We start from the raw sequence: 22,812 nt of genomic DNA on the forward strand, positions 1-22,812 counted from the left end.
TTATTATTTTTAAGTTCTCAAACATTTTGGTTATTGTTAACAATCAAGCGTGCTAAATTTTATAAATGTTGGGTAACTATTTATTACAATCATCAAATGACACTAATAGCTTACTCAAAGACTCGAAGATATATATGAACTTAAGTATGATACTAATGGTACATTAACATCCAACACCAGGGACATAAAATTACTCTCTAAAATTTCTATTATCACTCGAATCATTTCTAAGGACTCGACTAAAACATTATCAAACGTGGACTCAGTATTATTACTGAACTTGGCTTGGCAAGACCCAAAAATTTGCAGACTCGTCCATCTATAGTTTTCAGAAACGGTGACAAATAACTCATGAAAATAGCACTATTTTGCGCCAAACGTAAGGTTTCCCACAAAAAAATTTGAAATTTCTTAAACAATTTAAAATACCTGTCAAATTTCATCATTTTTCCCTCATGAACTTTTGTGCTACGCCATTTTCCCCAATAAATAGGCATGTAACCACATTTATGCACATTCCATGGTAAATATTTCTGGTAATGTAAAAATATTGATTTCAACTAAAAAACAGTTTCAACATTAGCAGACAAGCGAAAAGCATCTTTGAGCTGCACAACTGGTTGAATGACAAGCATCAAGCATTAAGCTGCAGTATTTTGCCCTCCTGCCAACATACACTCGCATGTATTATATACAGTAGAAGCTCGATGATACGTTCCCGTTTTATACATTTTCCCGTGTCATACGCCAATTAATTTTGGTCCCGCCGAAAGTACTATATTTACAATGGTTTACTTTCCCGGAACATACGCTTATAAAATCATTAATTTCCCGTTTCATACGTTTTTACGAAGTGGAAAAGTCATAAAATTGCTCCGCTTGCTTATTTTTACACAGGTTTTTTTGCACCGCTTTTGTAATTTTTTTACACCTAAATGAGCCAGTTTTATTTACCATTTTCTGGGGTCCCTACCTATGAGATATACCTGGGAACACAGAAAATTAATAAAACATAGTTGGAGTGTTTCAGTTGAGTTTGAAGATGAAACCATGTCACAAAATAAATGCCCTTAAATATCTATATTATTTTCGTGATACAAATATAATAACCTTTCCCGCACAGCAATGAAGCTACAGGATACTAACCTCTTCTGAGCCTTCTTCGGACTCCTCGCTGCTTCCTTTCTTCGACCGCTTCGCCACGGGCTTCTTGGAACTGCTTCCCCTCTTTGCCTTTGGCTTCTCATCCTCTTCCACCTCGTCCTCCTCCTCGTCTTCATCCTCCGCTACCTCCTCCTCTTCCTCGTCTTCCTCCGCATCCTCGTCCTCTTCATCATCATCTTCCTTCTTTTTCTTCTTCGAGTCCTTACCCTTCTTTTCCTTCTCCTCCATGCATTCTAACACTATTTCGTCAAACTCTTTCTTCCTGGAAACATACACAAGATAACTTTTTTAAAATCCACTAACAAAGACAGACGTTCAACCATAATCTAATAAACATATGCACGCATGAACACATTTAAGTACTCCATTAAGGCCCATATAATATAAGCAGCACATTATTTCTATGGAAAATTTTGCGATTTGCAAACCTCAAACAACTCCCAATTCCAACCCGTTTCCAGTTGGACCACCCCCCCCCCCCCCCCCCCGAAACAAACTTCCCTATCTCAACCAGCTCTTATAAAAACACATCTGCCCCCTGAACTGTAACAAACATGTGACAAAACAGTATCTCATACACATAACCCAAAAATGACTGACTGTAAATTACTGCCTGCAACACCCTTCATTGTCTCAAATGACTTGGATGAAGACGAGATGTCAACTTATTTATTTCAACGAGATAAGGTCTATTATTGTTTAGTTACTGACAGTGTGTAAAGAAAATAATGTTCTCCACTCATGCTGAGTCTGCAGTAGACACTACATATATTACCTAAATAAACAACTTTATTGGGAGAAAACTATATTTTTTTTAAATTTTAATAAAATAGGATTCATATCATTATGCACAACTGATAACAAAGACCTTTTATGCATATTTTATAATCTCCCAATGCATTATTATAAAATGTATGCACTGCAAGCCCACAGCGGGGGTATGTTCTTTAAATAATTTATGCACTGGGGAATTTTGATTTGATAAAATTTCTTGGTCATATGCCATAACAGTTTGGCACTTTCATGGAAAAAATCATGAATGCAAAATAGGAAGTAAAAAAATTAACAATTAAATGCAAACCCACAGAAAACAACCCTAAATCAGCTTATGTCAAACAGATAAACTCAACAATTAACTTAACCAGGCATTATGAACAACACAACAGCACAGACTAAAACATTTTAACTTGTCTGTGCTGTTGTAGTTGTCTTATTCACAATACCTGTTTAAGTTCATTGTTGGGTTTATCTGTTTGACATCAGCTGATTCAGGCTTGTTTTATGAGAGTTTACATTTTTTTTTACTTCCTATTTCGCATTATGATTTTTCCCATGACAAACAGGACCAAACTGCAATATCATATGTTTAAGAAATTGTATTAAATCACAGTGGACTATAAAAACAATTTTTTGTTTCTGAGCTGGTTATTGAAATATGAGAGGCAATCTTTTTTAAACAAACTCAGTCTTGATCAAGCATGACAACTTGCAGGTGTTAAGGCAACCAATAGAAAATGAAAACTGGTGAGACATGCTAGGAGTATTGTGCAAAATAAAACACATTAAAAAGTAATGATTTCAATTATCACTGATGAGGTTAATTTGAAAACAGTCAGTAAAGGCTGACTTATTATAGTTTCATAAATTCATCAATTGTTAAATCCAAACCATTCAATTAGACTGTCTTACAAACTTTAACAAGAAACTGGAACCATTGTAAACATTTAATCAAAATACTTGGTCATTTAAGGATCTGCAATCACAATACACTACCAAAAGGTTTCAAATCTTTTACTTGGTAACTAAGGATATTTTGACGTGATAACATCTTAATAAATCGATGAACGCTGGCTGCACGCACGAAAAATTGTCACGATCCGCCTGAGCCAAGCGTGCAAGAACCGGCCAACCACCATGCGAGAACATCTATAATATCAAACAGATTAAGGCGGACTTTTTAAAAGCAGCAATTTAATTTTTTTTATTTATTTGTTCAATGTCGAAATTTCAAATTAACAATTTATTGACATTGATTTGATTTCAGTTTATTTTATAATTGTTCGTGATTATATTTAAACAAATTATTTAAATTAAATTTGCACAAACTGTAAATAATATTTGAAAATAAAAGTGTGCAATTTTTCATCAATGTTTTTTTATGACATTATCACGTAAGGGGTGCTGTCACAACTTGGAAACACACAACTTAGAAACACATAACTTAGAAACACACAAGATATAATCTAAGTTATGCCTGTTCTAAGTTGTGATAGTTCTAAGTTATGACATTTTTAAGTTGTGTGGTTCTGCATTGTGTGTTTCTAAGTTACGTGTTTCTAAGTTATGACAGTTCTAAGTTGTGAGTTTCTAACTTGTGTGTTTCTAAGTTATGATTAGGGGTAGTCAAATTTCGTTAATGACGAAATCGCGAAATTTTAAAAAAATCACTTGCACATGATGTGTAATACAAATAACCTTACTTGGTAGTGATAAGACGTTAATATACTGCATTTCGTTTTAACGAAATTTGCTGTGATGCGCGAAATCCGTAGTTTTTCACGAAATATGACGAAATCGCGATATTCGCGCGAAATTAACCTTTTTTATCGCGAAAAATCACGTTGAATCATTCTGGAACTTGCACAAAACATTTATTATTCCAAGAGGTTATATGTGAGACGCCATCTTTGCTTTTGTTTTTCTCTAGCACCCATAGAGTAGAGCGTGGCAATAAACATTATCACTTAGCTACTGGTGGACAAATCACAGATGGCGTTGGTAGTTACGAGTGTCGAAATGTTCTATGATTTTGTTTTCACGAGTGCGTGTCTGTCGAGTTTAAGTTCTTTATTTCCGAGTGGATGCAATATGTCTCTCTTCCGCATCTATGATCGTTTTCCGTTGAAAGTTTTTGTGTCATTTTGGTCATATTACCGTGGTCACTGGATAAACGTATAAAATGCCGAAAGTTGTGTTTTCGAAAGAGCTGAAGGATTTTACGTAATCAGTAAAGAAAAAGGCATCATGATGTGCAAGTTCTGTAATGTGCAAGTCGACTGGAAAATAAAATACACGTGTGAAAACACTGTAAATTTCGAGCATCGCACAAGGTGAACAAAGCATCGGGTTCTGGAACTAAGCGTCAAGTTACTCTAGAACCATATATTTCACGAATGAAAATTATTACATCCAGACGTACGCCTACTCAGTCTCCGTCGTCGCACACGTTCCTACGAGACGTAGAAGGCCATAAAACGGCAAAAATGACATTATTTTGCCGACCGCAAATGCGTCTGGTGACGCAATCGTCGATAGGCCTTAACTCAATCTTTGTTCCTTTCTCTGAATCGGCCAAACGCAGTCCAGAAAAATAGCGTCACTTCCATATTAACCAATCAAATCATAACTTTCAAAATGTTAATTGTTGTATTTGGGCGTCCTAGCCGAGGCAACTATTTATTTTCGTAGTTGTCACGGCAATGCACGAAAATAAATGCCGGCCAAGAGTGCCAACATATACATGAACAAATACCGCACACGCAGTTGAGGCGGTGAAAAAGTAAACAAAAAAACAAACAATACTCTGTACTGTTGAATAAGTACAGTGTTTTGGTGGGGACTAGTTTGCAGGAAACATATAATAGCTGATTTTCAGAGATAGGTAGTCAAAATGGACTTGAGCCACTAACGTTTATGATCAGTTTCCGATTTTTTTGTATGTAATCTTGAGAATTTTAATTACAAATACAGCGTGCTAAATTTTAGATGTGAATGTACTTCAAAACATTGTTTTTGATAAATTTCGACCAAATAAAACAATTATTCCATCAAACATATACATGTGTATAAAATTATAATGACGAAATAGTTATTTTTTCTAACTAAACAATTTTTTTTTTTCACCGAAATTTGGCACCGAAATAACTCTTTTTATTCACCGAAATGGGCCTTTTTTATTTACCATTTTTCATTGGCCCTAGTTATGATCATTCTAACTTATGATAGTTCTAAGTTACGTGGATTTTTTCGAGGTTTCTAAGTTATGACTGTTCTAACTTGTGTGTTTCTAAGTTATGTGTAGTTCCCATTACGTAAAATTATCGTCCGTAAACCGACTTCGAAGACAACCCCCTTTTTTATTTATTTTAAAATACAAAACATAAAATTATTTAAAAGAAATAAATACCTGCTCAAGAGATCCACATCCAGTTTCTTTTCAAGCTGCTGCCGAATTTTTTTAGCAGTTATCGTAGACAGGTCGGCATCCTTCAAAATAGCTAAAACAAAAGAAGAGGATCAAGCCTAACAAGTTAATGTGCATACAATACATAGGCTTGTAAAGAATACAAAACTGACACTGTTTGAAAAATTTACTATTACCATAGAATTTCTTTTGGAAATGGACATTTATTGAAACATTAATTTATTTGAATACACTGCTTCTTACGAACAATTTTACCCTTTAGGACATACATTTATGTATATAAATTTGGCCTCCATATGATTGTGCTTGCAAAACTTGAAAAGTAGTCTATTGATTGACTTAAAATTTTGACATAACTGCATTTCAATACAGAAATAGCTCCATAGTAAAATTTTAAAAAATGAGAAATTTGATATTTTAAAAGTAATAAGCATGAATTTTGATATAGTGTTCGATAAGGAACATACACGGATCCAAGCATTTTTGGAAAAGAAAAAATATATACATTTTTCAATAGAATTTTTATACTTATTAGTCACATTCTGCTAATACGTAGTTTAGAACATAATTATCTCTGTAAGGTCTGGCAAGAAAGGAGATAAGACTTCACAGAATGAAAATATTCTCCTTGGAATGCAAGCGTGAAAACACAATTACCTACATCCAAAAAATTGCATTAAAAAAAGAAATCTATGATTTAAAAATCATAGCTTGCCTCCAGTTATGAATCTTTTATATTTTAAGTAATGTTAGGTCTAGAGTTTTTTGACCCCTTATTTTAATGAAAATATTGTATTTTTGAATTGCTGTTACTCTACAATAATGTTTGAAATATCTTGTATTTGTTTCAAGATCACATGAATTTGAGTGTTAAGCTGGAATTACAATGCCATCACCTCTACATATATCACTTGCTTCTGTCAATGCCATGCAGCTAGCAAAGCAATTTACAAAAGTCTTCAATTCACCAGTAAAAATATTTTCCCAATCATGCCAACAATCCGTGTCTTTCTCTCAAGACATTTGTATCAATAATGCTTGCTATTTTTGTCGTGTTCCCATACGTAATGTATTATTATCCAATCCTCGGGAAAATTCAGTCATGATTGAATTGTTTGGGCATGAGTTTTAACAACCATAATGTCATTATAGACAAATTTTTCAGACACGTAATGTAAATGATGAACAGTTAACGGATAGATGTGATAAGCCATTGAAATCTGACCTTAGTATAGTTAGTCAAGTTGCTACGTGGCTACTAATGAAAGGGAATTCCTGAATTTTTTTTTAACTATTAGCCATGAGATCTTATTTCTGACATCTTTTTAACTGATTCAAATAACTTCCCTATAAAACTAACAAAAAGCCTTATTTAATTTACCTTTAAACCTTCTGGTACTATCCTTTCTAGTATTGTGTTTGATTCTCTATTAGTATGATACATATGTAGAATTTAAAACAGTTATGTGAACATAGCTAACAATATGATAGTTATACGTACTTCATTATTACCTGCACAGTAGCTCTTAATTTTTTTTGCCATAAATTCTTATCCCATTCATATCCCACTTTTAGTTTCTATATTAAAGATATTACTATGTATGTATATATGTACACACACTTTAAATAAATTAAAAATAAAAAATAATAATATTTCCATTATTTTTTTTAGTTATAAGAATAAATGTACCTATTTCACCAAAACATTAAGCAATATTTAACCTTGCAGCCATTACAAAGTAACGGATGTGACAGACATATTTACTATCATTAAAATTATAGAATAATCACATTATTGTATTTTAAATTTGAGGATTATGTACACTACTTTAGATCTTTCTTGTAACTTTTAAAACAAAAAAAGTACAGATACATGAAATGTATTAATATGGTTGGTAACGGACACATAACTTTATCATGTTTTTTTAAGGTTTAAGTTCACTGTATTATAACTAAAGCACTGGGTTTTGAAGTAATAAATTAGATGGCCTCCATGTGATGTTACGTTAGGAGCAGGTAAAGTTTTCTTTATTTGTTCTAAAGCAATGTATTTTTCATCCCAAGTATCCACAGTGTATTTTTTTGGCCCTCATCATATGATTTCCTAAACATTACTAGAACCTCCTCTTCAGAAACCCCGTGTTTTTACTGCCACATGTTTTCCAGTGTCACTATTTAGTTAATACACTATTGGTATCATTATGATTCTTGAAGATAAACTGCAGTGATCTTGGATGTCCTCAGAATTATTAGTCATCTGTGAGGCTCCTAACATCTTTGTACTTTAAAATAGAAAGTGACAAGCACGTGACATATAGGAACTAATACTCTCCTTCCAGAAGCTTGGAGACTTATTTCATCAGAACTGTAAAACTCTGTCACTAAAGAACATACATCTTCATTCTGAATCACTGGTGGTTTTTTAGTTTATTGGTAGATCTTGCATACGTTAGGGTTAAAGGTACTTCTTGCAAGCTCTTGAACTTCTGCCAAATGCTTTCGTGGACTTGATGGCAATGCTGAAATCACCTTCTTCACTGCTTTCTCACGAGTTTGTGGTCATTTGCAAGATCCAAACTTAGAAATCGGAGAATCACATTTAGTATGTGGCCTCTGTCTTCTTTTCTTCTGTGGTTTCCTTTTATCTATCATGATCTTTCTGAAGGTATAAGGGCCACCTTTTTTAATCTTTCTGTTACCTCTCCTAGACTCTGCCATCAGTAAACATTTTTAGTTGTTCCAATACTTGAAATAAGAGAAGAAATGAATAATTAGATGGTGCTTGCTGTCTAAATGTAAAAATAAAATAGTGACTTGAAAATTTCTGCTGAGAAAGGTATGGATGGCTACAACACTAGCCTGTGATTTTTGGAACAAAAGAGATTGACCCAATGTTACACCACAATTCAAGATAAGAAAAACAATGAGAGACTCAAAATTCCTGAAAACTTAAAATCCTTATTCATGCTCTTGTTAGAAATACAAATTATAATTTTCAACACTAACATTCATGTATTCTCAAATAAATGCTTTCTGAACAGAAACAAACGGGCTAGTAGCTTTAACTTATGGACGCCTAGAACAAGGTACTAATCATAACAATGGTTTAAAGATTTGTTTTATTTTTTACTGGGCCAGTTTTGGCTTATAAACAGTTTTCATGTCCGTTACAAAATTAAATGTTTCACGTCTGTTACCAAAATTTTTATATCAAAAAACAGTATCTAAAAATTTTATAAAATTTAATCTGCTTGATTCATGCTGACTGAAACATAACCTCAAAGTTCACAGATAACCAATGCGTAGACATTACAGCTGTTAATATATTATGGTGGCAGAGGTTTCATGCAGTTGATATGTCGCATAACATTGTAACATAACAAAACCCTAGGGAAAGATATAAAAAATGTTTGTGATTAGTTATATCAATTTGTACTTTTATCATATTCAGCATGTATAAGTACAGGTAATGCTATGGTTCCACTCTTCGTGGAATGGCAGCTAGTAAAATTATCATAAAACTGAAAAAAGCTTTAGGTTTTAAAAACTTGAAAGGTTAAAGCTTGAAAATATTTAGGCAAACCAAATATAAAGAAATTTTTTCTAATTCTTTTTGTTAGACAGAAATCACCAAAAGTTTCATTGAAATCTAAAATGGTTACGAGGGAAACTTATTTTTTTTTTTTTTAAGTTTGGCATGGAGTAAGCTTATTGTTACAAATAATTTGTAACTGTTGTTTGGGTTTAAAGTTTTAATTTATTTGTATATTCAGCACTAGACTGTTCTGATAATTTTTTTTAGCTTCACTTATATAAAAATGTAAGGATGTTGGTTAGGTTAACAGGGTGGCCACTCTTCTGGGATAATAAAATTCCTGGTTTTTTCCAGGTTCTTTCAAGGGTGGTTTTTATCAATATTTGCATACAATTTGCATTTTTGTTACACAAAGCACACACAATATGATGTTTTATTGCCGTTAAACAATATACAACTTAACTATAGGCTTAAAAATTAAATCAATGAACTTGCTTAAAACAAAACCTACCACCAACAAAAAATTTATAATCTCACGTCACAAAAATTACTTGACACCAAACGCACGTGTTTTGCCCCTCTTGCGTGGCTGGCTAATGCTTTTCTTCCCATCCATGCTACCGATATAGATTTTAACATTACAGAAATTGCAAATAGCGTTCGTCCCGCACTTTGGATCTTTCTCCACCCATTCAAACTCTTCCGTACATTTGTCATTGTATGTGGTGACCGAACTCGTTGACAATTTGATAGTCTGCGCCAATTACATGTTAGATTAAAAGATTCAAAACAACGTCCCGCACAACTAAACTTTTAAAAAAAAACTCGAGAAAAGTATCCGTGATACCGTGACGCAACAACATGAGTGCAAAGTAAAAACAAATATACATACAAAACTAGTGCTACCAACATGCCGTGCGAGAAATTACTACCATCCTACAACAACATTTTCAGCCAAAATGCTGTTGCTTTTGAATACAGAAACATAATAAGTATGGAAGTCTGAATTGTTAACGGTTTCTTACGTACTACAAAAGTTTTTAAATGCAATATGAACAAATTAACTTTCACAAAATATAGCACACGAGCACACTGTCGTGCTTCGACGGGTGGTGAACGTGCTCATTTAACAGCCGTATGTTATTGTGATCGTTACTTCATAAAAAAAATTCCCGGTTCTAATAAAAATTCCTGGTTGATTCCAGGTATTCCTGGTTTTTTTAAGAAATCCTGGCTATTTCCCGTATTTCCCGATTTCCCGGTTGGCTGGCCACCCTGGTTAAGTAAGCTACATTTAAAATTGGAAATACCTAAAGTCTCTATCTTTATGTCTGTAATCCTGAGCCACACAAATAGTCTATGAATGTTATTCACAGATTACCAAAACATTCTCTGTAATGAATTAATATCATTCCTGTAGTGGATATAAGCTTTCACCACCATGGATAGTATATAACAATAATTTAATTAACATTACAAAATATTTAAAGGTTTCTTTTACTACACACACATACTTCACAAAATTTCAAGTCATGTAAGTTTTGTCAACTTCAAAATCAACTAGAAAAACTAACTTAAAATACATGAAAAGTAGTTATCCGCTTGTAATTATTACTTAAAACTCTCTATTTTTAAGGAAAATCAAAACTAGAATTACTTAAGAAAAAAAATTGGTCTGATTAAAAATGAAGTTTTTTTATATCAGCTGTAGTCATATCTTCTGGTTTTCTTTGGTTTTTGGCAGGTGTTGCTATAGGAAATAACTTAGGTAAAATAACTTCAGCTGGATCTAACTTATTGCTACATGCTCAATCCATGGCCTTCTGCACCACAAACAGCAGTGTTGGATCAGTAGCACATTCAGTACAGAAAATGTAATTATTCTGCATGTATAAAATTACTAGCTATGCCCGCGACTTCGTCCACAAGGAATAGTGTCTTTGGGTAGCATTTTTAATTATTTAGGCTAATTATTTTACAAATAAGACACATACGTATAAATACTTTAATGAGCTATTTGCAGTGCAGCTATTCCAGAGGAAGCTACTGCAGCAGCAACTCCTTATCTTTCCGGATTTGGGCTAGTAATAAATTTATGATAGGTTTTGCCAGTGTCTCTCGTATGTGTGCAATTCTGAGAAGAAAAAAAGGAAATTGTGGTTTTGGTTTAAATTACTTTATTTAGAACAATTGGACTATAAGGGATGACAGAAGTGACAAAGTTACATTTAAATATGATATATTTTCAATGATGTAGTTATTTTCTATAAGACAACTTTTTTTTACTTATGTTAACTATGTTACTGTACTAAAAATTTTCATAAAGTGACATCATTAATGTTTCCTTAAAACATTATGCAATGTAAAATGTGGTTATTTCAAAGAAAGAAAATTAGACTAGTTGTCTTTACAAAATGAATTAATCTGTTATTAATTATACTGTAGAGCAAAGTCAAGACATGAAAACAGTCATGAAAATGTACTGTATATTACACAATTACCATTTTTTTATTTTTTAATCAAAAAATCGTATTTTAATTTAAAAAAATCAGTATTTTTTCATACCCTGGTCTCCTGGAGCATCCAAAAATAACAAACCTCCTTGGCCACTGGCAACTTTTTGAATTATTGTATCAAAAATTATTTTTTGCTCCGAATTTAAAATTGGAAGGGCTTCAGTTATTTGTTCCATTAAAGAAGCATTATTTCCCCACCTACACCGCGCCATAACACGCCACGCTTTTCAAACACTACACATGTCCCTAAATTTACCCCAAAGAAAGGGTTTCTTAAATCCTATTAGTATGTGAAAAATAATAGTTTATATCTTACATTACTAGGTATACCAGCATCGGATATCGCGACTTTGTGAATCGAAAAGTAAATAAAAACGGAAGATGTTTTTCAAGTACTAGAAACATCCACAAATAATTAATTATGATCGTAAGTCGAATAAAAGGGATTCTTTTTCCAACCAACGATCATTATTCTTTTTTCGCAAATTTCTTTTATGTAAAGGATCTTCCGACGTACTGAACTAAAACAGCAAGCATCATGTACTACAGGATCATGCCATCAGGATCAAGTTTTCGGAATCCTGGGATAAACTTGAACAAATGAAACAGCAGCCATAATGAACACACAATATACGATGGCTGTAATCAAAGAATTCCCAGAAAGTCTGCAAAATTCAATGTATCAGCTACTTCAGTGCACAGCACACAGCACATACTCCTCACAGAAAATGAATGATGTTAACGATTCAATTCTAATTTTAGGCTCCCATTAGACTTGATTGTTACACTGTGACTCAAAATAGTACGTACTTTAAACGCAATGTTAACAAAACAAACATTTCGTAATACAAATACTTTTTCTAATAAAACAAACATTTCGTAATAAAAATACTTTTTCTAATAAAACAAACATGAAATACAATCATCAAAAATTCCTTAACACAGCAATACAATCTTTATTTAATCGAATTTCATTATTACAACACTACCTACATTGACAAAATATTCTCAAAAAAAAATACCCCCCCCCCCCCCCCGGGTAAACACAAACAATGTCAGCGATTTTGTGAATATGTAAGCTGTTAACTTATTTTTTCACAAACCAGTAGGAATTAAGAAACGTTCCACACAGGGTTAATTCAGGAATGTCTCTAGTATATAGAAAACATAGGTATAATTCTATTTATCGCAGGTAAACAATAAATGGTTTCGGCAGCATTAAAGCAGAGCTATTGTAATGCAAGATATAAAATTTTAATTTTGTTCCAAACTAGTAGGAATTATGAAACCATCCATTCTATAAAGCCACAACATCCAATAAATTCCGTTAAAATTACAAAAATGGTGTATGTAAACTAATAATGTTCTTTTTTCCTTAACTATCCCTAAAATAGCACGAAAAGTATGTTTCCAGAAACTATTAACATTCCTCAACTATCCCCTAACAAAGTGTTCCAAAAATAACAAATTATACCAAGAAAATCTTTATAATAGGGAGGGCCATGAAAAGCCGGTAAAATACTATTTTCTAGTGTAGTTGTTCTACAAAACGAAAAATTTAATTACAAAAATGGCATTTTGAAATTAAAATGGGATACTTATAAAAACTTGATATGTAGTAGGGAGGGCAATGAAGACCAGGGAAATAATGTTAATGTCAGTTATGTTTTGATTGATTGCTACATTTGCGACTGGGGCCATGATATTTTCTCCCCTAATTGGTTTTCAATTTCAAGTGACTGTAGAATATAGAATATTCACCTGAAATGGAAAAATAATTAGGGTATAAATCTTGGCCCCTGCCGTAAGAGACTGACATACACCAATCTTTTTTGAAAAAAGCCTCCTGATCTAAAGGATCTCTGGAGAACCACAGGATCAAGTAAAAACAAAGATGTGACAACAGGATCAGAATGATATCATGTGGAAAACAGTCAGCTAAACTAAATTGAATCAATCCAAACAGCAGCGTTATAAACTACCAAGACCAAAATAAACACAAACAAATTTGTTTAAAGCAAATTTAATACATCATGAAATTGTAACGTAGCTGTAACAAAACGTACCACCTTCTACTGTCACAATATTAAACCACAACCACCCTAAAATTCTTATGAATGGTACAATTAGAAAGAAAAAAAATTAAGACTTCTATTGCACTGACATATTTAACTGGCACAATTTCCAACCGATAGTAAAGGTGGGTAAATATGTAGAGTAGCGGTATTTGCGAAAAAAAATGCTAAAAATTTGAAATTACTTTTATTATATGCTCTTTCACTTCCTCTTTTCATTCAAACCGGCGGAGATAAGAAATTCCAAATACTTTTAGAATATCGAATTTTTGACGTGACGTCTAATAAATCGGTGAACGCCGGCTGCACGCACGAAAAAGTGTCCCACTACGGATGTTCCTGTTTGCTCATTGTAGCGCATGCGTGGCATCTCTCTTCATGCTCATTGTACGCATGCGTGGCATCTCTCTTACACTCAATTGGAACAACCATCAATTTGACTTTACAATCATATTTTCGTCGTTTGAATTATTAATATTATGTAATTTAACAATTGTCCACCGATTTTCAGCACAATCTGTAAGGTTATTTAAAAGTAATGTTGAATATTCAAATACGTTTTGAACCAACAATGGTGTTTTACAGTTACACATAAAAATTCAAATTACACCCGGGATCTTATGCACAATGTTTTAAAAAATATTGTAACACATTATAAATAAGTTTGGTGTATTTGGGATGTGTATTTGTTATACAATTGTTATAAAAACGAAATAATATTATTCCCCTACCGTGAACAAAATTTTTATAACTGTATTATAACATCTGAAACTACAAATTTTCAAGTATGGCCTCGTGGCTATGCGGTTTAGCCCAGTGAAATTAGACCCTGGAAACCTCTGACGTGGAAAAAATTGTTGGAAAGCTGGAAATCATCTTAAACCCTTTGGTTGGCATCCAAATTGAGTATCCTGAGTTTTCGCCCTCACAGTTGGTGAGCTTAAGGAGGGGGGTGGTAAAAACTGTGAAATTATCGGACTGTATTGTGTTTTTCACACGTAACTCGAAAACGATGCATCTTAGGTTAAACTTAGCAGTAAGCATAATTAAAGTGTATATTAATTTTCGTCGAATAAGACCACAAACGTCAAAATCGGTTTAGTGGTTTGGCCGCAATCAATATTTTAATATTATAAATGTTTTATATTTGTAAATATTTTAATTTCTCGCCTGTTTACCGTCAGAAATGATCTAAACCACCACTCAGATCAACAAAACACACAGTTAAAAGTTGTATAGCATTACATTCTAAGTTGAACAGACACCTTAACTGCGAAAATCCGTTTGGCTCAACATGTGCCGTTTATTGGTATGATTGGCACAGATTTTAATTTTTAGGCTCAAATTTTCATTTTTAAATTTTTTGCATTTTTATTCTTATTTAATTTTTGTCAGACTTCTGTACTCTCATATCAAACCTTTTTTTTATCTTAGTTCTCTTTCCCTGGTTTTCGGCGCACAGTGGCCGTGTCCTTAAGTCTCTCCCTCTCTCTTTTCTTTGGCCGCCAGAGAGCACCCTTAAGCCCCATGCTGGTTGCAAGTCACCTAGCGCGAGATTTGCGAGTCGAAGTTAAACTTAGTTCAACTGCGCCTCCATAGAGCGCGCGGCGCTCGACGGCTATAGAGGTTTTTACCAAGCAACAGACCTTCGTTTTACCTTGCCTCGGACGTCTTCGGCTCCTTTCGGCGCTGAGCCATATCTCCCCCCCCCCCCCCTTTTCGTACTACCGGGTCCCAGCATCCTTTTTTTTAGACGATCTAGCCGCCATGATGGATTAATGCGCGGGCTGTTGGGCTGACTACATCGGCGTCTCTGTCGATCTGCTTCTTGAATAATAAATCGCGTGCAGATCTGCCTTCTTCTGAGCTATAGGATGTAATCATCTTGGCCGAGGGAATTTTTCCCTAAAACTTTTCTTTGTCTTCTGTTAGTTAGTCAGTCAACCCGAATAGCTACGTTTTAGTATAATTATTTTAAATTCTTTTCTTTGTGCTTCCGCGACATCTCCGCGATGCGCGTCCTAACTGGCGATCGCGCAACATGAATGGAATCATCTGTCATCACCCTGCTTCGGTGAGTCTTTTGCATTCAATATTTCCCCCAATTCGCTCCCTTTTAGCGGGCTTTTGCCTGATTGATGGTCTGTCTGCTACTTGGCCTAATCTCTGGTGATATTGGACCTTGTTGCAGGCAGGGTGCAAGAGATAACTACCGATTGAAGAAACACCCCCGTCATCCGAGAGTCACCCCTCCACAAATGGTCGTGATTGAAAGTCAATTCAGTGAACCCCAAAAAAATTTATTCTGCTCTTCCCGCCGAATTTTACCTGGTCGTGAGTTCTGAACGACAAAATTTCATTAATCTTGGTGTGCCAGTGTACACGGGAGAAGTTTTTGTGAACTATGTAAAGTTATATCTTCAGTAATTATGACTCAAGAAGAATTAACCCTTATTGGACATGGGGATATTGTAATTTTTTTTGCATAAGATTCAAAACCAAGGCAATATATTCTAACTTTTTTTGTAAACATTTCACTATGGCTAGAATCTTGTTAAATTTTCGCTAGATTCGCGGTCCGGACTCGCTAGCACTATAAATTGTGTTCATGTTTTCTTCATTAATGATTGCTAAGATGTTAAAATGCTAATTTGTTGATCGATGGTTAATCTGCCTTGATCTTTTCTGGCAAAATCTAATTAAAGAAAGATTATGCACTACATAAAAGAATATTAATATAAATAAACCAGGAAGCCTATAGATCACATGACTTATTTTGTTGTTTTTATTTAATTGAGTACCTATATGTATATTTCTACCGATCCACTGACTCCCAAATGGATTGTTTGTAGGGAGTTTCTAAATTGTTTTGTTCCCCGCCTCGTGCCACCTCTGGTGATGTTCGAATTTTATGTGAATTTTGTAGCTTGTTGCTCAGCTGTTTCCTAGGACTTTTAAGAGGTGTTATAACACTAAAAATCAAGGGCACGAGGGGCGTTACAACACCAGCTGATTTTAATTACTAAAAATATCACTCAAACAATCTAGTCATCCTTATCATCAATTTTAATTCAAAACTGGAGCAAAATACCGTTAGTTTACTTAATTGTTCCTACGTAATTCAGTTTTGATAATGGTCGTGCTGATAATAGATATAGGTAATTAATAGAATTACTTATTTACATTTCAAAAACGTGTTTTATTATTATACTTCTTTAGGCGCGTTATCGATAAATGATTAGAGTGAATTCTTACTATTGCGCGCGCACCATGCAACGAGATTCTCACAGATAGATGGCGGACCCATGTGTATGAACATGAACTCATATATAATCACTTTCATAAAAATTGTGTGACATAACAACGTATTGGGGTATGAAAATAAACTATAAGACAGTTAAACTACCCTGCAATACATTTGGTAAAATAAAATAGTTATAGTAAAGAATAATTTAAAGTTTCAAATATATACGTGTTACAAAATTATAATACATATAGTACTACTTAGAATCTTCTGTCAGGATTTGCAGTGCAGTGGTTAAACTGCGCAATTAATAAGCTTAATGAAAGTGGTTCAAACTTGACAGGAGAAAATTCTTTTACTTTCTTTAAATTACACATTACTGGATTTTTTTTTAAATGTGAGTAGTATCTTAATAGTTTGTCCTGGGACAGGCTTCTGATTATATTTTAGCCAAATTAAGTACAGTAAACTCCCTATTATCCGCGCATGCTACGAAAAAATACAGCACTTATTTAAATCTGTATTTTATTACAAGTGAGCAAATTTTAACTGTACTGACGAGTGAATTGTGTGTAATATACAGTAAAAAGCCACAGGCCTTCTCGGAACTCATGCAGTAGGCTGGCATGATTTGCTGTTTTATTTTCTCGGTCGCACTTTGTTTCTGGTCGTATGGTTGAGCACTTTCATTTTTACATTACTGAAATGTATTGTATGTTAATTATTCAGTAAAATACTATAAATTTTAGCATCATTCAAAAAAAATATGTTAATTATAACTTTTACTGTACATATATTTTTAGATTTTGAAGTTGAAATTAATCTTTCCTTTTTATGTTTCCCATTTTCTGCTCTTTTGCGGATTATCCGCGATTTTCACTATCCGCGGCGGCCCTGCCACTTAATTTTGCGGATAATCGGGTGTACTGTACTTCAGTATCTACTGTGCACAAACTCCGACCACAACTGCTCCAAATGCCAGCAGATCACTTGGCCAGTGGGTGCGCGCACGAGCAAAGGGAAGCGGCAGAGCCCGTGACTGGAGGTAGCGGCTGACCTGCATGGCCTTGTTGGCCAGGCGCGGGATGAGGTTCTCCGGGTACACCTGGTGCACGCTGAAGCTGGGCTGCTCCACCTGCGCCTGGCGCCGGATCTCCTCCCACTTGTCCTCGCCGTACGCCTGCCGGATAAACTCGGCCAGGTTCTCCAGCAGCAGGCCGTACATCCTGCCCTGCCGTGCAGACAACACACTCGCCTGCATCACCGGCACACACTCGCCCTCACCACCGCCACACACTCGCCCTCACCACCGCCACATACTCGCCATCATCACTCTCACACACACTCGCTCTCACCACCGGCACACACTCGCCCTCATCACCGTCACACACACTCGCCCTCACCACCGCCACACACTCGCCCTCACCACCGGCACACACTCGCCCTCACGACAGCCACACACTCGCCCTCACTACCGCCACACACTCGCCCTCACCACCGCCACACACTCGCCCTCACCACTGTCACACACTCGCCCTCACCACCGGCACATACTCGCCCTCACCACCGGCACACACTCGCCCTCACCACCGCCACGCACTCGCCCTCACCACCGGCACACACTCGCCCTCACCACCGGCACACACTCGCCCTCACCACCGCCACACACTCGCCCTCACCACCACCACACACTCGCCCTACCACCGCCACACACTCGCCCTCACCACAGCCACACACTCGCCCTCACCACCGGCACATACTCGCCCTCACCACCGCCACACACTCGCCCTCACCACTGTCACACACTCGCCCTCACCACCGGCACATACTCGCCCTCACCACCGCCACACACTCGCCCTCACCACTGTCACACACTCGCCCTCACCACCGGCACATACTCGCCCTCACCACCGCCACACACTTACCCTCACCACTGTCACACACTCGCCCTCACCACTGGCACATACTCGCCCTCACCACCGGCACACACTCGCCCTCACCACCGCCACACACTCGCCCTCACCACCTCCACACACACGCCCTCACCACCGCCACACACTCGCCCTCACCACCGCCACACACTCGCCCTCACCACTGTCACACACTCGCCCTCACCACCGGCACATACTCGCCCTCACCACCGGCACACACTCGCCCTCACCACCGCCACACACTCGCCCTCAACACCGCCACACACTCGCCCTCAACACTGTCACATACTCGCCCTCACCACCGGCACACACTCACCCTCACCACCGCCACACACTCGCCCTCACACACACTCGCCCTCACCACCGCCACACACTCGCCCTCACCACCGTCACACACTCGCCCTCACCACCGGCACATACTCGCCCTCACCACCGCCACACACTCGCCCTCACCACCGGCTCATACTCGCCCTCACCACCGGCACACACTCGCCCTCACCACCGCCACACACTCGCCCTCAACACTGTCACATACTCGCCCTCACCACCGGCACACACTCGCCCTCACCACCGCCACACACTCGCCCTCAACACTGTCACACACACTCGCCCTCACCACCGGCACACACTCGCCCTCACCACCGGCACATACTCGCCCTCACCACCGGCACACACTCGCCCTCACCACCGGCACATACTCTCCCTCACCACCGGCACACACTCGCCCTCACCACCGCCACGCACTCGCCCTCACCACCGGCACATACTCGCCCTCACCACCGGCACACACTCGCCCTCACCACCGCCACACACTCGCCCTCAACACTGTCACTCACACTCGCCCTCACCACCGGCACACACTCGCCCTCACCACAGCCACACACTCGCCCTCACCACCGGCACACACTCGCCCTCACCACCGGCACACACTCGCCCTCACCACAGCCACACACTCGCCCTCATCACCGGCACACACTGGCCAACCACCGCCACACACTCGCTCTCACCACCGCCACACCACTGTCATACACTCGCCCTCATCACCGCCACACACTCACCCTAACCAATGCCACACACTCGCCCTCACCACCGGCACACACTCGCCCTCACCACCGGCACATACTCGCCCTCACCACCGGCACACACTCGCCCTCACCACAGCCACACACTCGCCTGTATCACCGCCACACACTCGCCCTCATCACCGGCACCCACTCGCCCTCACCACCGCCACACACTCGCTCTCACCACCGCCACACCACTGTCATACACTCGCCCTCATCACCGCCACACACTCACCCTAACCACTGCCACATACTCGCCTTCAACACCGGCAAACACTCGCCCTCACCATGCCACACACTCGACCTCACCACAGGCACACACTCGCCCTCACCACAGCCACACACTTGCCCTCACCACCGCCACACCACTCACCCTCACCACCACCACACACTCGCCCTCACCACTGCCACACACTCAACCTCACCACCGGCACACACTCGCCCTCACCACAGCCACACACTCGCCCTAACCACTGCCACACACTCACCTTCAACACCGGCAAACACTCGCCATCACCACTGCCACACACTCGCCCTCACCACAGGCACACACTCGCCCTCACCACAGCCACACACTCGCCCTCATCACCGGCACACACTCGCCCTCACCACCGCCACACACTCGCCCTCAACACTGTCACACACACTCGCCCTAACCACTGCCACACACTCACCTTCAACACCGGCAAACACTCGCCATCACCACTGCCACACACTCGCCCTCACCACAGGCACACACTCGCCCTCACCACAGCCACACACTCGCCCTCACCACCGGCACACACTCGCCCTCACCACCGCCACACACTCGCCCTCAACACTGTCACACACACTCGCCCTAACCACTGCCACACACTCACCTTCAACACCGGCTAACACTCGCCATCACCACTGCCACACACTCGCCCTCACCACCGGCACACACTCGCCCTCACCACAGCCACACACTCGCCCTCATCACCGGCACACACTGGCCAACCACCGCCACACACTCGCTCTCACCACCGCCACACCACTGTCATACACTCGCCCTCATCACCGCCACACACTCACCCTAACCAATGCCACACACTCGCCCTCACCACCGGCACACACTCGCCCTCACCACCGGCACATACTCGCCCTCACCACCGGCACACACTCGCCCTCACCACAGCCACACACTCGCCTGTATCACCGCCACACACTCGCCCTCATCACCGGCACCCACTCGCCCTCACCACCGCCACACACTCGCTCTCACCACCGCCACACCACTGTCATACACTCGCCCTCATCACTGCCACACACTCACCCTAACCACTGCCACATACTCGCCTTCAACACCGGCAAACACTCGCCCTCACCACTGCCACACACTCGCCCTCATCACTGTCACACACACTCGCCCTCACCACTGCCACACCCGCCCTCACCACCGGCACACACTCGCCCTCATCACTGTCACACACACTCGCCCTCACCACCGGCACACACTCACCCTCACCACCACCACACACTCGCCCTCACCACTGCCGCACACTCACCTTTACCACCGCCACACACTCGCCCTCACCACCGCCACACACTCGCCTTTACCACCGCCACACACTCGCCCTCACCACCGCCACACACTCGCCCTCACCACCGCCACACACTCGCCCTCACCACCACCACACACTCGCCCTCACCACCGGCACACACTTGTTCTCACCACCGCCACACACTCGCCCTCACCACCGGCACACACTCGCCCTCCTCACTGTCACACACAATTGTCCTCACAACCGGCATACACTCGCCCTTACCACCGCCACACACTCGCCCTCACCACCGGCACATACTCGCCCTCACCACCGCCACACACTCGCCCTCACCACCGCCACGCATTTCACCACGAGCGCGCTGGCAGTAAGTATAAAAAGTAAGGTATTCACAGCTTACTGTATAGGATACCTATATCTATTTTCGAAACAAGAGCATGCCCACACTCTCTGTATTATTCTTTGTTTATCTATTTCTTTATTTGGGGTGGGGGACGAATCTTTGCACAAAAGAGGAGATCAAAAACGAGCCCGGAACATGTATGGCATAGTGCTCTCTTTATATCTATTTGGCCAAGTACCTATCTTTTGTAATTTTCCGACATAAACGTTTCACGAAAACGTATTAAAATTTGGCCTTGAAACCTTACTCTCATTTCGACCAAAGAAGTTTCACTTCAAAAAAACTTTCAAATGTTCTCTTTTGGTTTAATGAAATTTCAGGTAAATCGGCTTCACTGTTTAATTTTTATGAATTTTTAAGTATACAGATTAATTTTGCTCATCTTTTATATACGTTAACACCTCTGGAAAATTAAATAAAATAAAAGACAATATACATCATGCCAACGTAAACCATGATAGTACTTTAAATATCTCGATTCCTACAACATTGAGAGTTTATTAATGTGACCAACCAAAAAAAAACTCAAAACAAAGCGACTGGATCTGACAGTATCCTTAACTTTAAAGTAAAGATCTGTACTGTTGTTACCAAACGACGTGAGGGTTGGCCTCCCTAGTCCTCGTTTTCCCCCCACTCCGCGCTCTACCACGCAGGTCAGGCTTTCCGCTTCTCCCCTCCCTCCAGAAGTTCAACAGCTGTACAGCTTACTATGCGTCCTGAAAGCATTAGACCATCGGTTCAAAGTGCACTTCGTGTGTTCTTGGTTTGTAAAACCCGATAAAAATTATGCGTTCTCTTGCAAATAATCATTCTGTTGACACGAAGTCAAGCTATAACTTATTTGTCAATCCAATATTTAATTTTTCGAATAAATACATAAACACAATGAAGCTCTGCATGAGAAACTGTAGTGATACATTAAGTTTCATAAGTTCATGCGGTAATGTAATAGTCTGACCATTCGTTTTCCAGTTAGGCGATCCGGATAAAATCCACTGTTTCATACCTCATATCTTCTTAAGCTCGCTTTTTAGCTTTTTAGCTTTCATCAAAAACTCTCCACTCCGTTAAGTTGAGTAAATGTAAAATATATTGTTACGATTTTCCTGCGGGTTCGTAAAGGATAGCCCAATTAATAGATTTTATTTAA

The 22,812-nt window shown here is 39.1% G+C and overlaps 2 protein-coding genes across 2 annotated transcripts in view; both read right to left on the bottom strand.

Moving 5' to 3' along the window:
* Nucleotides 1–22,812, bottom strand: part of LOC134539548 (soluble guanylate cyclase 88E) — a 197,193-nt gene that overhangs the window by 78,211 nt on the left and 96,170 nt on the right. The window lies entirely within an intron of this gene.
* LOC134539540 (uncharacterized) lies at nucleotides 1,117–5,461 on the bottom strand. Its single transcript, XM_063381646.1, has 2 exons — nucleotides 5,351–5,461; nucleotides 1,117–1,426 (listed from the first exon to the last, which is right to left on the bottom strand). The coding sequence occupies exon 2, from the start codon at nucleotides 1,390–1,392 to the stop codon at nucleotides 1,132–1,134; it is 261 nt and encodes an 86-aa protein (XP_063237716.1). The 5' UTR covers nucleotides 1,393–1,426; nucleotides 5,351–5,461; the 3' UTR covers nucleotides 1,117–1,131.

The sequence above is a fragment of the Bacillus rossius genome, chromosome 15 (assembly GCF_032445375.1).
Source record: "Bacillus rossius redtenbacheri isolate Brsri chromosome 15, Brsri_v3, whole genome shotgun sequence".
Classification (NCBI taxonomy): Eukaryota; Metazoa; Arthropoda; class Insecta; order Phasmatodea; family Bacillidae; genus Bacillus; species Bacillus rossius.

Bases quoted from the DNA above. Each gene is read 5' to 3' on its own strand.
- LOC134539540 (XM_063381646.1), bottom strand. From the start codon at position 1,392: ATGGAGGAGAAGGAAAAGAAGGGTAAGGACTCGAAGAAGAAAAAGAAG.